Source organism: Bufo bufo, chromosome 9 (genome assembly GCF_905171765.1).
Source record: "Bufo bufo chromosome 9, aBufBuf1.1, whole genome shotgun sequence".
Taxonomy (NCBI): Eukaryota; Metazoa; Chordata; class Amphibia; order Anura; family Bufonidae; genus Bufo; species Bufo bufo.
The window spans coordinates 156,873,134-156,891,948 of record NC_053397.1 but is presented as its reverse complement, the minus strand read 5'-3'; the positions used below and the strand labels follow the sequence as shown (position 1 = coordinate 156,891,948).

Sequence of the window (18,815 nt, the reverse complement as noted above, 5' to 3'; positions counted from 1 at the left end):
CTTTTGGTGCAGGTGTCCCTAGGGATAGGTCGATCTCTCCTTGGGCTACCAAACCACTAATTAAACACCAGTTGTCTTGAGTCTGACCCAATATGCTTGTTGCAACACAATAATCTGCTTCATTTTTGGTTGATCATTTTTGATAGTTATTGGTTTTAACTTACGGATTGAACTATGTTTTAGAGGCATTATTCTGTAGTGATTGATTCATTATACAAAGCTAAAAACGCCTGTTAATAATTTTGTTACTCATCTTTAATGACTGATTGCATGAGGCACTAGATACCTCATTTTCATATGTGGTCGTGCGTACATTAGTATACTGTGTAGTGGCACAGGTCCAGTTAGAGGATATTTTATATGACAGGCCACATTTTCTGTGCACCCTTGTATCAGCTTGCTTTCTAGAATGAATAAAAGCTGTTTTTGTCTGCACATCACGGATTTCTCAGGCTTTGTATGCAATGGGTAAACCGATACTATACTGAACAGTAAGGAGTTAAATGGAGCAGAGCTAACTCACTAGAGGAATAAAAAAATGAAGAGAAGGCGGAGGGAGTAATGACGTCCAAGCTTCCCCTCCCTTCCTAAGTCAGAGACCAAGCAACGACTGTGCACTAGAGAGAGTAGGGCTTGCTCTTCATCCATCTGTTTAGGCACACTCTCTGCAGGCAGAGCAAGCGCTTCTTCTTCGCACAGGCAGCTAATAACTCTAGGGGTGTTGGTCTATTTTTTCTACACAGGGGCCCCACTTTAGCTGTCACCCTGAAGTTTTTGGCTGTATTACTGGTGGCAGGAATGCTTGCATTCCTTGGTGCCATCATATGCATTATAGCCAGTGTCCACCCAGCCACCAAGGGACCTGTCCTTGGTGCTGAAAATGAGTCTGCTCCAGCTGCTCCCATAGAGAAGAGCCTAGGAGCTCTCCATGGTGTTAAGACATTGTATGGATCAAAGGATGCATTTCTTGAGCTCTCCGGATCCAAGTCCCAGGGTGGCCCAAGCTTCAGCAGGCTCCTGTGTACACCTCTGGCCATGGAGTGCCCCTCTGATGTGCAGAGAGACTCCCCACAGCCTGCAGGGGAAGAGGTGCTTTCCTTGCAGAACACAGCAGAACAGCTGAGGCAGACGGTGCTGCAGCAGAAAAAGCAGATCCTGACTGATCAAGAGGCAATCAGAGAGCTCACAGGGAAGCTAAATCGTTGTGAGAATGGGCTGGATAAGGGCTACCAGGAGGGAGCTGATGGCTGGGGGCACAAGGAAGGAGCCATGGGAGACCTGCCTCTGGATTCCCCCCAAGCAGTACAGGAACTGGAAGAGGCAGTCAGGACACTGAAAGATCGTATTGAAAAGATTGAGGTAAGGAATTATTATTATTATTATTATTATTATTATTATTATTATTTGAAAGCGCCATTTATTCCATGGCACTGTACATCAAGAGGGGATTACATACATAATATAAAATGTAATTAACAAGAAACTAATCACAGACTGGAACAGGAAGGGCGGGGGAGAGGACCCTGCACGTAAGAGCTTACAATCTGCAAAGGAATAAATGCACATTCACCTACTGCCATCACTGACTCACCTGAGACTTGTGTAGAAATGTTATTTCACTATCAAGACTGTGCTTAAAGGAGAAGACATTTTATTACTCAATGGAAAAATATAGAAAGTGCTCTCTGAAATAAGAGGTTAGCAGTCAGCCAGAGAGGAAGACACAAAGGCCATGTAGACAGATGTATTGATTAGCGGACAATGTCTACATGTCATGGATGTGAATAGGATATTCCAACATAAGAAGAAGAATACTGGTTTTATTAGTAGCCAGTTTATATCTAATGCTTAACTCCTATGGTGAGTGAATATTAGACTATTAGAATATTTAGACTAGTCTTATGTACATATATGAATTACAGACTCCTTTTCAACACTTCAGCATTGCAAAAAAAAAAAGGGCTAAAAACTGCTGAAGCAACACCACTGAGAAAATCCCTCAACGACGGTGTGATCAGCCTGCCTGGGCAGTAACTTGTGCAAACTGATGTCATTCATTTGAGGGGAGAAGTAGGTTTGGGTTCATAAAATATACATGAGGGCATATACAATAGTTGACTGGTCTAACTAAGTTATAGCTGGTATTTTCCTGATGATGTAGCAAGGTTGGCATTTCCATTTAACTGTTTCTTTTGTGCACTGGGATAATTCGTTATCGCAGTGGGCAATGACATTGGTGTATTTTGTACCAAATGGCAAACTCCACCTCCCGGCATTGATAAAATACCTCTTCTACATTTTCATATAGAAGAGTCAATGATGACATCTGGGAAGGATTTCAGTATTATTGTACTTTCAAGTATCAATCTTGCTATGACTAGTCTATGTGTGAATATATATGGTATATTCCCATTTCTAAGGCAGTAACATATAAGAGCTATCTCAAGTGCCAGAGGCAAAATCTAATTATCATCTCTAGTACAGAAAATTTATGTAGATATAAATAATTCAACACGTTCATTGATAATATATACCAGACAATAAAGGGACTTCAGTCACAGGCAACAATAATGAATATTAAAAGGCACAGAAAAGAGTATGTAATAACTACTGCATCGTAAGGACATGCAACAGATATGAAAGGAAGCATCCTATCAATACATTATTCAGAGAGACAGACAGATATATAGGTGGATAGATCATGTTACACAGAGATGGAATCTGATAGCTCATATAAGAAGAGAGATTAGCTGGATAGATGGATAAATCAATACACACCCATATAAATGATAAATAGATAATATAAGATAGGTCACATAAGAAAAGAGATAGAGAGAAAGATGATCATATAAGATAGATATATAGATCAGATTAAAGAGATATAATCTGATCATATAAGAAGAGAGATAGATTAGCTAGATGATAGAGGGATAAATCGATAGATAGACAGATAGATAGATTACATAAGAGAGATAGACAACCAGCCATATAGATGATAGATAGATCAGAGATGTTAAAGAGATAAATAGAAAGATAGATGATCATATAAGATAAAGATATAGTTCATATTAGATATAGAATCTGACAGATCATATAAGAGAGATAGATTAGATAGATGATAGATGGTTAAATAGATAGATTAGATAGATAAGATTAGATAGATCATATAAGAGAGAGATCATATTACCTAGAGACAGAATCTGATAGATCATATAAGAAAAGAGATAGATTAGCTACATAATAGATGGATAAATAGATAGATAGATAGATAGATAGATCATATAAAATAGATTACATAGATAGAGAGATAGAATATAAAATAGATTATATTACATAGAGATAGAATCTGATAGATCAGGGATGCTCAACCTGCGACACTCAGGCTGTTGCAAAACTACAATTCCCAGCATGCCTGGGCAGCCTACAGCTCTTAGGGCATGCTGGGAGTTGTAGTTTTGCAACAGCTGGAGGGTCGCAGGTTGAGCATCCCTGTGATAGATCATATAAGAAGAGAGATAGATTAGCTAGATGATAGATGTATAGATAGATAGATAGATAGATAGATAGATAGATAGATAGATAGATAGATAGATAGATAGATAGCAGGGGCATACACAGATCTTATAGGGCCCCATCACAAAACTTAGTATGGATTCCCGACTCCCCTGTCCGAGCTAGTTTCCCAATATGCATGCGTCAATCATTCCGAGGCAACACAGAACACAAGTTGCAAAGGCACAGTTCTCTGCCAAATTTATATGTTTCTTTTAAGTGGAAGACATTTTAATAAAAAATTGTATTAAAAAACATTGCTTTCCACCTCAACCACTTAATCTGACTTTTATGGCAGAAAGAGTGGGAACAGGTGATTCACAACTATGGTGTTCATTCTCAGCACCATATTTCTCACTATATACACTGGTAAATCTGCAAAGATGTTTGCTTGCAGCCACCACTAGGGGGAGCTCAATGCATAGGAATTTTTATACTTACCATTGATATCTTTGCACTCAGCTCCACCTAGCAGCAAGTTCATGAAAAAAACATTGTTTTCTTGCCTAGATAAAAGGAAGGAGATCAGCATCTCCCCCCCCCCCAAATCCCCCTCCAGGGCCCCATAGCAGTTGCGTGGTCTGCCTACATAGAAGGTACATCGCATATAGATAGATAACAGAACCTGGACAGACAAAGCCTCAAAAATAATGTATTACAGATGTTATTTTAAACCATATAATGAGATATATTGAGTGAGTACTATCCAGCTAATATTTACTGGATGCTTCTCTTCTGGATATCATGTCCCATTTCTGTATTCTTAACAGCATACAATTGTATTAGTATCTGTTGGATCTCTGTCTCACAGTTCCTAGCCAGCATTATCTGTTGGACATCTGTACATTATACTGGAATCAATATAATGAATTCCACATCCTTTTCCGGCCTCCCTCCAGCACACTCTCCACGTCGTCTCATTAGCACCTCTCCTTAATCTTGATTTTCCAACAGAGAAGACTTCCTTTGTCGCAGGAACCCAATAGTCTTCTCATTACAACCTGGAGAATCAATTGAGTGAAATGTGAAATGATGCTGAGCGGTGCCTTTCTAAAATGCAGTTACTTGTGTTTATGAAAAATGAATGGTGGAGTGTGTAAAGTAGATGGGAAGAAAAACAGATTGTGAAATGTGAAGTCAGAGCTTGCATGCCATGGATCTAGACACATAGCTCTCATTTCTTATTATTTATAGGACTGTGCTGAATTGTCATGTTAGTGATGTGGGAGGGAACACCACACTGACAACAGGAGGGAAGGAAAAAGGAACTAGGCCTCAAAGCTAGGGAAAGGGAAACGGACACCACCTATGGAAACCCTAATCCTAACCCTGACTCCTATCCGTATGAACGGACCTTGAGGGTAGGAATGTTCATACAATGGAACCTATGACCCTGGAAACCCTGAATTGCCCTGCAATAGTGTCAGGGCTTGAGACGACTCGTTCCTTTCAATATGAAAGAACCAGCATCTCCCTGATGCCTAGTAACAAAAGACAGAGGGGAAACAACAAAATAAAAAGGGAAGTAACACTTAACTTCTGAAGTAAATGGACGAGCAGGAACTCAGAAGAGGACCACACACCAGCACTTCCAATACCAGACTGAAGCTATCAACTGCATAGCATGATGGGTGAAGCCAGACTAAATAGAGGAGTGGGAATGACCACTAAGCTACACCTGAGACAAGAGGTGTGGTCATTACCAGCAACAACACTGAAAAAAGTGAAAACAAAGAGGCTGTCAGATCACATCACGTGCAGCTAGTCTCTTAGATCTTATGACACCTGTCACGTTAGAGACCGTGACATGAATGAAATTTGTTCAGCTGTCTGATAGAAGCCAATTATCAAGGATCGTCTAGTATACCTTGTATCATTAATGTGTTTACCCATTTGTATACATGGTGATTAACACTGATACTGCCATTGATATTATGGTCGCCCAAAGGCGCTGTCACAGTGACATTTATCAAGCATGGTTGCCAGACTGATATATTTAATGGTAAGCACACCAGGAGACAATTACTCAACTGGTCAATATTGCAGTACTAGGAAGCAATCCAAATCTCAATTTCCAGCAAGTCACCAAATGAAACTGATCCTACAATAATATGCTTTCAACAATGGAAGTTTTAGGTGGCAGAATGATTAATATTGTACATGCAAAATTATGCAACTTTGTTATCAATATCGTCTAAACTCTAAAATCTTCTTTTGTTACTCTAGCACAGTATTTTCCCACATACATTTCAGCTAAAATCTAAAATAGCTGAAAAACATTGGATGCACAATGGAGGAAAATATTTAACATGTTTTGCTTTAAAGGCAACAGTATGTACACCGTTGGGTACATTTTTAATGATTGCATTTTACTCATTTTGGGCTAAAATATATTTTGATTGATCTGTATTAAAAATTTTCAGCTGTTTCTGTGAAACAAGGGTTAAAAATCAGTCTGTCACAGTCTGCTTTCCTTGAACCCCGTCATCTGACAGTTCATGTGTAGCTCTTATCTCTGATCTGACCCCATGAACATTTTTAAGCAACATTCTTATAAGTTTGATAAGAATTGAGCTATAATGATTTTTTATGAGATCAGATATATGAGCTACACATTACCTGTCAGCTGAAGGAAGGGGGGTATTCAAAGAAAACAGACTGTGACAGTTTACAAAAAGACAGATTTTTAACCCTTGTACCGCAGAAATGGCTGAACATTTTAAATAATTTTTTGCCCAAACTACTCTAAGTAAAATGCAGTCATAAAAAATTGCCTTGAAAGTGTCCATAGCCTTTAAACATGAATTCCTCTGGCTTTAATTGATCTGCAGTAGAGTAGGGGCGCAAACAACATTTCCCTACTGTAATTTAATTTATTCAGAGGATAATATAATTTTAGTATAATTTTGCCAATCTATAAGGAACTCCTCTAGAGCTTCGTTTTTTTATAGCAGTGCATCAGCAAGGTATAAACTGCTCAAAAAATCTGGTAATATATTAAGGGCCATGACAATTGAGATACTATGTTAATGAATGAGGGGTTAACTTTTATTCTTTGGGGGTGAGAGTGTAGTAGTAGGGTCTAGTACCCAGAAACCCTATCTTGATTGAGCAAACCACATAATCAAAGAGAACACATTTTACTGTTTATATATCTGCAGCAACTCTGTGGCACTTCTTACACATAGATTTTTATTTTAGCACTGAATTCAGTCGAAGCAGCATAATTCCTTATACCATGAGCGCCTTCTAGTGGTGGCTGCAGGTAGCCAGAATTCTATTATTTAACTCAATAGGGAAAATTTATTAAGTGTATTCATCAGTTTTCTGGAGTCAAAAAGTAGCAAATTTCAGCACAAGTCCTGGCTTGTTCCAGACTTTGCAAATTTTCCCTTTCTGACACTCGCCACTTTTGTAAAAAGTGGGCGAGGTGTGGGTGGGAGGGAACAGGTCATTTTGCCAGAAAACTGGTACACATTACACCTGAAATCTACTACAGAAATAGTGGAATTTTTAGATAGGGCACATAACTAACCTAAATGGAACTGAACAGACTCTATTGACCCCAATGGACTTCATTCAGTTTCCGTTTGGAAGTGAACTCACCTTTTTTGGAGTAAAAAAAATGCTACACAATATTAATGCTGGGGGGTCACTTTGGGAGCCATTTTTACTGCTGGGGACAACTATGGGGAACATTATTTATACTAGGGGCCACTATGGGGGACATTATGTATAATGAAAATCATGCAAAATGACCGTTAAAAATGGGCAGCCGACTAGAAAATGGTTGAAAAATGGCCATTAAAAAAACTGACAGTGTGTCCGTTTTTCATGGCAATTATTTTCACTGTTGTGTGAATATAGTCTAATAGTACTGTTGGTACCCCAATATGTTATAGACTCCTGATCTCAGGTACTAGCCTGTATGGTGCAAGGAGAATATGGCCATAAATACCTTAGTAACTCTCCTGATAAACATCTATTGTGTAGACTATCATACATGTTTCATTAACAATGGACAGTTCTGTCTGAAAGATCAAGTAGCTATTGTAGGTAATTTACTATTAATTGGCACCCAAAAAACTCAGCCGATTCTACAGGCACCAAATTTGTACTGCTGTTAAATATTGATAATTTATCTTTCAGGCCACCAGTTGTGATCTGATTGTATCAATGTCAACTGTTTATAGGAGGTTACCCTTAGGCTGGGTTCAGACCTGAGCGTCTTTGATATGCGCGTTTAACGCGCGTTTTTGACGCGCGTTTTTGACGAGCGTTTTTTGCAATAGTAAACGCGCGTTTGACGCGCGTTTGTGTGATTGACTGCAATGTCCTATGGCCACAAACGCGCGTCAAAACGCCCCAAAGAAGCTCAAGTACTTGTTTGAGCGTAGGGCGTTTTACAGCGCGTTTTTCAGCGCTGTAAAACGCTCAAGTGAGAACCAGGGCCATAGGGAAGCATTGGTTTTCATGTGTTGAGCGTTTTACAGCGCGTTTGAACGCGCTGTAAAACGCTCAAGTGTGAACCCAGCCTTAGGCTGGGTTCAGACCTGAGCGTCTTTGATATGCGCGTTTAACGCGCGTTTTTGACGCGCGTTTTTGACGAGCGTTTTTTGCAATAGTAAACGCGCGTTTGACTCGCGTTTGTGTGATTGACTGCAATGTCCTATGGCCACAAACGCGCGTCAAAACCCCCTAAAGAAGCTCAAGTACTTGTTTGAGCGTAGGGCGTTTTACAGCGCGTTTTTCAGCGCTGTAAAACGCTCAAGTGAGAACCAGGGCCATAGGGAAGCATTGGTTTTCATGTGTTGAGCGTTTTACAGCGCGTTTGAACGCGCTGTAAAACGCTCAAGTGTGAACCCAGCCTAAAGGGGTTGTCCAGGGACTGAAAAAAGTAGGACTGGCCAGGCATGGTGTGTGAATTATAAAAAAAAACAATCACCTGCTCTGGTAGTCCTGGATCTTGCGGTGTATTTCTCTATCCCACTCATGTGACATGAAAACTTCTCACACTTCACTGCTGCCAGCCAATCTGTCTTCTCGGCAGTGATGTAATTAACCAGGGCTGAGATACACCACAGGAGGCGAGACAACCAGAGCAAGTGAGGTTTTTTTTAGTTTTTTTTTTAGGGCCTGGACTCAGCCCTATTTCACCTTAAGGACTTGGCCATTCTTTGCTAATCTGACCAGTGTCACTTTAAGTGCTGACAACTTTAAAACGCTTTGACTTACCCAGGCCGTTCTGAGATTGTTTTTTGTCACATATTGTACTTCATGACACTGTTAAAATTGGGTCAAAGAAGTAAATTTTTTTGCATAAAAAAATTGCATATTTACTAAAATTTTTGAAAAATTAGCAAATTTCAAAGTTTCAGTTTCTCTACTTCTGTAATACATAGTAATACCCCCAAAAATTGTGATGACTTTACATTCCCCATATGTCTACTTCATGTTTGTAGCATTTTGGGAATGATATTTTATTTTTTGGGGATGTTACAAGGCTTAGAAGTTTAGAAGCAAATTTTGAAATTTTTCTGAAATCTTCAAAATCCCACTTTTTATGGACCAGTTCAGGTTTGAAGTCACTTTGTGAGGCTTAGATAATAGAAACCACTCAAAACTGTTTTTACAAACTTTGTTAACCCTTTAGGTCTTCCACAAGACTTCATGGCAAATGGACATAAATTTTAAGAATTTCGATTTTTTTGAAAATTTTCCAATATAATCAATTTTTTCCTGGAAAAAAAACAAGGGTTAACTGCCAAACAAAACTCAAAATGGGTTGCCCTGATTCTGTAGTTTGCAGAAACACCCCATATGTGGTCGTAAACTACTGTTTGGCCAAACGGGAGGACATAGAAGGAGGGGTTGTTTATACCCAAGGCAGATTTTGCAGGACTGGTTTTGTTTATACCATGTCCCATTTCAAGCCCCCCCTTGCACCCCTAGAATAGAAATTCCAAAAAAGTGACTCCATCTAAGAAAGTACACCCCTCAAGGTATTCAAAACTGGGTTTACAAACTTTGTTAACCCTTTAGGTGTTCCACAAGAGTTAATGGCAGATGGAGAACCAATTTAGAAATTTCTATTTTTTGGAAACTTTTCCATTTTAACCCATTTTTTACAGCAATAAAGTAAGGGTTAACAGCCAAACAAAACTCAATATGGGTTTCCCTGATTCTGTAGTTTGCAGAAATACCCCATATGTGGTCGTAAACTACTGTTTGGCCAAACGGGAGGACATAGAAGGAGGGGAACACCATATGGGTTTTGCAAGGCAGATTTTGCAGGACTGGTTTTGTTTATACCATGTCCCATTTGAAGCCCCCCGTTGCACCCCTAGAATGGAAATTTCAAAAAAGTGACTCCATCTAAGAAAGTACACCCCTCAAGGTATTCAAAACTGGGTTTACAAACTTTGTTAACCCTTTAGGTGTTCCACAAGAGTTAATGGAAGATGGAGAAACAATTTAGAAATTTCTATTTTTTGGAAAATTTTCCATTTTAACCCTTACTTTATTTCTGGAAAAAATGGGTTAACAGCCAAACAAAACTCAAAATGGGTTTCCCTGATTCTGTAGTTTGCAGAAACACCCCATATGTGGTCGTAAACTACTATTTGGCTAAACGGCAGGACATAGAAGAAGGGGAACGCCATATGGTTTTTGGAAGGCAGATTTTGCTGGACTGGTTTATTTACACCATGTACCCTTTCAAGCCCCCTGATGCACCCCTAGAGTAGAAACTACATAAAAGTGACCCCCATCTAGGAAACTACGGGATAAGGTGTTTGTTGTTTTGGGGTAAATATGATTTTTGGTTGCTCTATATTACACTTTTTTGAGGCAAGGTAACAAAAAATTTAAATTCTAAAATTGTTTCTACATTCGCTATTTAGTTTTGTGGAACACCTAATGGGTTAACAAAGTTTGTAAAGTAACTTTTGAATACCTTGAGGGGTGTAGTTTCTTAGATGGGGTCACTTTTTTGGAGTTTCTAGTCTAGGCTACATCAGGTGGGGCTTCTAATGGGACATGGTGTAAAAAAAAACAGTCCATCAAAATCTGCCTTCCAGAAACGATATGGAGTTCCCTTCGTTCTATGCCCTACCGTGTGGCTATATAGCCATTTATGACCACATATGGGGTGTTTCTGCAAACTACAGAATCAGGGCCATAAATATTTAGTTTTGTTTGGCTGTTAACCCTTGCTTTATTACCGGAAAAAAGGATTCAAATGGAAATTTTGCCCAAAAATAGGTGTTTTTGCACTGTTTTTATTTTATATTTTTAACGCTGTTCATCCGAGGCGTTTGGTCAAATGTTATTTTTATAAAGACGATTTTTACGGACGCGACGATGCCCAATATGTATGGCTCTCAGACTTTGGAGACACTAAGCAGGCATCCTAAAACTGCGGCCCTCCAGATGTTGTAAAACTACAATTCCCACCATGCCCTGCTGATGGCTGTAGGTTGTCTGGGCATGCTGGGAGTTATAGTTTTACAACATCTGGAGGGCCGCAGTTTGAGGATGCCTGCACTAAAACTAATATTTTTTTGGGGAAAAAAATTGTTTCTGTGTCTCCAAAGTCTGAGAGCCATAGTTTTTTATGTTCTCTAGTGGACTGTTGGGGATTATAAAAATTTAGTACTCCATGGAAGTGTAATACTCCCTGAAGCAATCGATAACGCAGAGGCCTGGATGATCGGGGCACATGTCGCACTGAGTGGTGGTGTCCTTCCGTATCCCCCTCCTGCGACACACTCTGCACTTTTTTGGGGTTCGTCCCTTCTTTCCAGTATGGGGGACCACACCTGGAAAGTGTTGGCCAGGGACGATCCGGGCGCCTCCAGTACCCGAGGTACTCCGGCCTGCTCTTTCCCGGTCCGAAAAGATCAGGTCCTTGAGGACTGCCTCATAGAATTGGAGGAATGTCCCTGTGCTGCCAGCGCTTCGGGATAGTACAAAAGAGTTGTACAAGGCAACCTGTACCAAGTAGACCGCAACTTTTTTGTACCATGCCCGGGTTTTGCGCATGGCATTATATGGCTTGTAGTCGACGATACAATCGGGCTTGAGGACCATTGCCGCGGTACCTCGCACAGGGACAGGGGTGGTGCTGTTACCGTGGATTGTGGACAGCATAAGGACATCCCTCTTGTCCTTATACCTGACCAGCAAACAGGTTTCCACTGGTAAGGGCACGGGTCTCACCCCTGGGGATAGGTACCTTGAGGGGGTAGGCAGGGAGGCCGCGTTGATTTTTCCGCACGGTCCCACAAGCGAACGTGGATCTGGCGGCAAGGGACCTGAACAAGGGAATGCTGGTATAAAAGTTTTCCACGTAAAGGTGGTAACCCTTATCCAGCAGTGGGTACATAAGGTCCCACACGAGTTTCCCGCTAACACCCAGAGTGGGGGGACATTCTGGAAGTTGAATACGGGAATCTCGCCCCTCGTACACACAAAATTTGTAAGTGTACCCTGAGGTACTCTCACAAATTTTGTATAGCTTCACGCCATACCTCGCCCACTTAGTGGGAATGTATTGGCGGAAACTGAGTCTCCCCCTGAAAGCAACGAGAAACTCATCAACCGCAATCTCCCTTCCAGGTACATAGGCCTGCTCAAATTTGGCCCCGAAGTGATCGATGACCGGCCGTATCTTATACAGACGGTCATGGGCAGAATAATGCAGACATTTCCGGATGGCCTCAAACCGGGGACGTGTCATGGCCATACTGTAGAGTGGGGTCTGGTAGAGGACGTCTCCACTCCAGTATTGCCTGACACTGCAGCACAAGGCCCCAAAATGTCCTCATCTCGGCTGCACTGACCGGCGTCCAGCCACCGGGTCTAGCCAAAAATGAGCCCGGGTGCTGAGCAACGAACTGTTGGGTGTACAGATTCGTCTGCTCCACCATCAGATTCACAAATGGGCTACTGAAAAAAAAAAAGTAAATTTCAGTAAACCCCACTGTGGGAATCTGGATTCCTGGATTGCCAGCAAAATCCGGAATCTCGGGCTGAAAGTCCACTGGGGGACACCAGCTAAGTTCATCGGCAGGGGGCTCCGGTGGGCTTATTTGGTGGGCCGGGAAACCAGTACGAACCCCAGGGCGGCTCGTACTAGGGGGGGCCACAGGATCCCTAGCATGTAGGGCCCCTGGCTCCGCCTGGCGGCGTCTCCGCTGCCTTGGGGGCTCATCGTCATCAGATGATGATGAGGAGGATGCGGATGACAAAAGGAACGTGGGGTCATCCTCACTTGGGGTCTCAGAGTCGGAGGCAATCTTGGCGTATGCCTCCTCCACCGGGAACATCCGGCGGGCCATGGGTATGTGTGTGCGTGTGTATGTGCGTGTGTGTAAACCTTTATTGTATGTGCGTGTGTGTGGTGGCACGGGTGTTCGCGTACTAAAAAGTGAAAAAGAAAAAAATGGAGAAGTGTTAGGAAAAAAAAAGAATGTTCAAACTTGCTGATCAGCGGTACAACGGGGGGGGGGGGGGGGGGTGGCTGGTGGTGGGGGGCAAGTGGCAATGGGGGGTCTGGGGTCTGAAAGCTGAAACAGAGAAAGTTTAGTTTTTTTCCTAACTTTCCACTTCTTTCCCTGCCTAACGGTGCCTCTCCCTCACTGACCCTAACCTACCTGGAGGGCGATGGGTGCAGGAGGGTGATGGATGCCGATTAGGGGGACTCAGGAGCTGGTGCTGGACGGTGCTGCAGGGTGCTCGTGCAGAACAGGAAGAGGAGGGGAGAGAGGAGCGCAGGAAGTTTGAATCTCGCGCCTCTCTCCCCTGCACCAATCAGCACCCTGGACAGCAGCATTCAGCACCAGGGCCAGCACCGCCTCTCCAAATCTTCGGACTGTGATTGGTGGTGTATAATCACGTCACCGATCGCAGTCTTTTTACGGTTCATCGGGTCACCGGAGACCCGAATGGACCAGAAACGCAGCAATCACAATTTAAAGTTAGGGCGTACCGGTACGTCCTGAGTCCTTAAGGATTCGGGAAATAGGGCGTACCGGTACGCCCTACGTCCTTAAGGGGTTAAAGGGGCTTTCCCATAACTAATGTAAAAAAAATGAAAATCAGACATCATATAGTACATGAATTTTTTTTTCTAACAAAGCTAGAATCAGCCCTGTACCTCACATGGATCCAGAGATCTGCCCATTCATTGCTCTTCTAGATTTATATCAAGCTAGTAGCTCAAGGGGAGTGTCCTTTCTGCTGCCCATGCTGTCCCTATCAGAATTCAGGAGGCAGTTGAAGGATGAAATTGAGCATGTGTGGCCTTCTCATTGAGTCGGACAAAGAAATAAGATAAAAAAACAAACAGCAGGTGGCGCTATACAGATACATTTTATTGAATAACTCAGTGGCTGTGCTAAATTTCTAATTACATGCAATTACAAAATAATTCAGATCCAGACGCTGGTTTGAAAACTGTAGAATATATATATATATATATATATATATATATATATATATATATATATATATATATATATGCTGTGAACCTGTCACATTCTTCTACAAATATATATAGTACACTTTGTGGTGCAGGTCTTCAGCAGTGACTTCCTATGATACATTTTGCAGCTGTCAGCTTCACACTTCTATTACTTCCGCTCTCTCAGCCTTGCTCTCCATTCAATAATTAAGCATGACTGGAGTCAGAAGTCACGTCTTACCGGTGTGCGGGGTGTAACGCTCTGCTGAGCTGTCAGCTTGTGGAGTCTTCTGTCTCATTAGCACGAGCTGGTGTAATTCTGATTAGACCATATATGTCCACATGATGGTTCAGGAGCACAGAATTCAAAACTTTATAGGAGGCTCCAGGAGGTTGAATTATTTATTGAAGGAATTAATAGGAAACCATTTTCTTGGCTATAAAAGCTCGGGCTGAGCCAATGTTTTTCACCATTTAAATGGAAATTACCACATGAAAGAGGGTTCCTTCAATGTGGAGTCTTCTCCTGTACTTTACAGTATGTATGATTTGTGCAGAGCGGATATAGTCACACTGATTTATTCAGTAGGAGTGAATATTTTAATCACTTTGATAAACAGACCTTTGGTGCTGTAGTCACCATACTCTTCCACAAGTTGTGGCCTCTTTTGTGACAGACTGCAATGCGATAGCAGAGGAAAGAACAATGAAGAGACGAGATACTGGGACTCATTTATCAAAACCCGTCTAAAAGAAAAATTGCCTTGGTTTCCCATAGCAACCAATGAGAGCTTGACTTTCATTATGTAAACAGCTCTGGTAAAATGAAAGCTGTGCTGTGATTGGTTGCTATGGGCAAAAAAAAAAATTGGAAAAATATGCTGATCTCAATATATTAGTGACTTAATTCCCCGCAACGCATTTTAAAATTTAAAGGGATACTATAGTTCGACATATTAGGGAATGTCCAGAAGTAGAAAAAAAAATAAAGTTTTTTTGTTTTTATTTTTCGAAACAGTGTTACTTTTGTCCATAATTTGTGTCATGTGACTGTATTGCAGTTCAGCCTCATTTAAGTGACCGGAAATTAACTGTAATACACGACATAGCTCAAGGACAAGGGTGACACTGTTTCTGGAAAAAAAAAATCTGATCTATTTTTTCTGATCTCAAACAAAACTTTTATTAGGAAAAAATAACATGAGCTCTTGTTTGTCAGTCTCCAAGACTTTCTTCAAATGCATTAAATAAAGGTGGGAACTCCATAAGAACATACCAAATCGGCAATGAACTGCAATGGGTGACACTGAGAAAAGTGAAAGAAAGAAAACATGTAAAAAAATATTTAAAAAAATTATAAAATTCATATCGCCCCTTTTCCTATAATTAACATTCAAATAAATAAACAATAAACATCATAGGCATCGCTGCATCCCAAAATGCCCAAACTATTCAAATATAAATGTATTCATCCCATATGGTGAACATCGTCATGGAAAAGAAAAAAAAAAAAGACCGATTTGAAAAACTGAATAAAAAGTGATCAAAAAGTCATACACACTCCAAAATAGTATCAATAAAAACTACAGATTGCAACACATTGAGCCCTCATATACTGTAGCTCTGTAGACATAACTATAAAATATTTATGAGGGTCAGATGAAAAGAATAATTTTTTTTTTTTTTTAAGTTTTTGTGTTTTTTTTCAGTAATAAATATAAACTCATAAAACTTATAAAACTGTGGCGGGATTGCATTTTGTTCAGCTGTGGTACATGTCAGGAGAGCTGACAGGTCCTCACTAAGGGTTTGTTCACACGAACGTGCCATATTTTGCAGTCCGCAAATTGCGGATCCACAAAACACGGATGCCGCCTGTGTGCCTTCCGCAATTTGCGGAGACGGAAGGCCCTTTATAGAAATGCCTATTCTTGTCTGCAAAACGGATAAGAATAGGACATGACTCATAATTTTTGTGGGGCCACGCAACGGAGCAACGGATGCGGACAGCACATGGAGTGCTGTCCGCACCCTTTGCGGCCCCATTGAAGTGAATGGGTCCGCACCCGAGCCGCAAAAAATGCGGCTTGGATGCGGAACCAAACCACGGTCATGTGAATGAGCCCTAACACTGAAAAATGTTATCTCAATAATGTAAATGGTGCATCTTTCCAAGTTAGGGTACTTTCACACCAGCTTTTCCGATGTTGAGTTCCGTCACAGGACCTCAATACCGGAAAATAACTGATCAGTTTTATCTCCATGCATTCTGAATGGAGAGAAATCCGTTCAGGATGCATCACGATGTCATCAGTTCAGTCACTGAACGGTGTTCCGCAAAAAAGTAGTGCATGTCGTATTATTGTCCGCAAATCACGGTCCGAGGCCCCATTCAAGTCAATGGGAACGCAAAAAATATGGAACGCACAAGGAACACATCCGTATGTCATACATATTTCATCCGTATTTTGCGGATCCATACTGTAGAAATGCTATGCCCAGCCCATATTGCTCATGTGTTTGGTGATTAATAAGTTACTGTTTCCGATCCGCAAAAAACTGGGACTGAGCTGCTCCTAGGCCATGAGACTAATGTATGTGTCGTTACTGGCCTAGGGAAAGCAGAAGGGGCCCCGGGTGTTGGACCACCACCAATAAGATACTGATGACATATCCAGAGGATAGCTCATTAGTATGAAAATCTCAGAAAACCTCTTTAAATGCCATAAATAACTTACAAATATTCGAAGGTGCAGATCTGAAGCAAGAAAATCTGCAACAGCATCTGCCACATGTGAACATACCCCTAGGCTGCCTTCACACCTGGGAGATTCTGTGCAGAAATTTCTATGAATGAATATCAGATCCAGTTATGGGGTTGTATTGGGTGCAAAGACATGGATTTCTGCCCCATTCAGACAAATGGAATTTATGTACAAAATCTTTAGTGTGTGAAGACACCTAATATGGCACCATGTGCTAATGTGAGCCGAGCCTTATAGGGCAAAAATCCTCAAATCTGTAGAGTATCCTCCATATGTGAATGCACCCTAAATGTCGGCATTTCTGCCAGTGAGGTTTTCCATGAATGCACAGAAGCCTTTCATGGTTTCAGCCAGAGGACTATTCAGTACAGGGCCTGCTAAACATCTTAGTCATTACAACACTTGCTGCTATTGACTCACTGTCAGAATTTGTATTGCTGTTACATTCTCCATGTAGGCAGCATACACTCACAAATGCATAAGGTCAGAGATGCTTACCAGAAAATCAATTAATAGTGTTGATGGAAAAATATCCAACATTCAAATAAATGACATCAGCTTTGTTCCGTATTTAGCGTCATTTACCATTAGACATAAGGCAAACCGATCAAATAAATCAGCTTATTAGGCCCCTTTCACACGGGCGAGTATTCCGCCCGGATGCGATGCGTGAGTTGAACGCATTGCACCCGCACTGAATCCTGACCTATTGATTTCTATGGGGCTGTGCACACGAGCGGTGATTTTCACGCATCACTTGTGCGTTGCGTGAAAATCGCAGCATGCTCCTCTTTGTGCGTTTTTTTTCACGTAACGCAGGCCCATTGAAATGAATGGGGTTGCGTGAAAATCGCAAGCATCCGCAAGCAAGTGCCCAGGGGCGGCGTTACCCTCGTAGGTGCCCTGCTAGCTCAGCCTTTTCTTCGCTTCCCCCCGCCCCTTCCTTCCCTCCGCCCGCCCATCCTTTCCCTCTGACCGCCTATCTACTAACTTGTTGTTTCGCCGAGATCCCGCGCCTGCGCACTCATTTTTATTAACTGTAAGGATGCTAGAAACCTATGGGAAGGGTTACAAAGGTGAAATGTTGATGACAGACTCCCTTTAAGTTGAGTTAATATTTTTTTTTTAACCCCTCCAGCCCTATTGTACTATGCATTTTGTATTCAGAATGCTATTATTTTCCCTTATAACCATGTTATAAGGGGAAATAATACAATCTACATTACAACTAACCCAAACCTGAACTTCTGTAAAGAAGTTCGGGTCTGGGTACCACAGTCGGTTTTTTATCACGCGCGTGCAAAACACATTGCACCCGCGCGATAAAAACTGAACATCGGAACGCAATCGCAGTCAAAACTGACTGCAATTGCGTTCCTACTCGCGCGGGTTTGCCGCAATGCATCGGGACGCATCCGGACACTCCCGTGTGAAAGAGGCCTTAAAGGGAACCTATCATTAGCTTCATGCTGCCCTAATCTTGGGCGACATGAAATATTGGCAGGTTCCTTCATTACCAAGACTACCTTTTAATCTAAGATGCAAGGTTAAAACATAGGGGCAGATTTATCATAGGCCGGGAGCGTACGCTGTCTCTGAATTCTGAATTTATGATGAGGTATTCATCACAATAGCCATTTAGACTCATAGATTAGGTATCAAAAAGATTAAAATGAGAAATTAACCAGTTTCAGCTATTGTTACCAATGATGAGCAAAGTTTAAAAAAAATTGATTTGGCTGTTTTGCTGAACTTCAACAAGAAATTCGATTGGTTACGAATTAATTCGTAATGAATCGCATTCCATTGTATGACACAGGTAGAATGACAGGGTCATTTAACCCCTAAGATGCCACATTCAACACTGATTGCAGTCACTGAGAGTCACATTCAGCCTATTAGGCGGTTAATCAGCAGCTAAAACAAAAAAATACATACTCACCTCATCCATTTAATCATGGAGAGGTCGTCACAACCATCTTTATTGAAGAAAACGCAGCAATTCTCGCGCACCGTGATGTGATGACGTCAAT

The 18,815-nt window shown here is 41.5% G+C and overlaps 1 protein-coding gene across 1 annotated transcript in view; it reads left to right on the top strand.

Annotated features, from left to right (window-relative positions):
* Positions 1 to 762: 762 nt before the first annotated feature.
* Positions 763 to 18,815, top strand: part of NPTXR (neuronal pentraxin receptor) — a 43,201-nt gene continuing 25,148 nt past the window's right edge. The window contains exon 1 of the mRNA XM_040407243.1: positions 763 to 1,359. Within this exon, the coding sequence (XP_040263177.1) occupies positions 799 to 1,359 (561 nt within the window). The 5' untranslated portion in view covers positions 763 to 798. The remainder of the gene's footprint in view (positions 1,360 to 18,815) is intronic.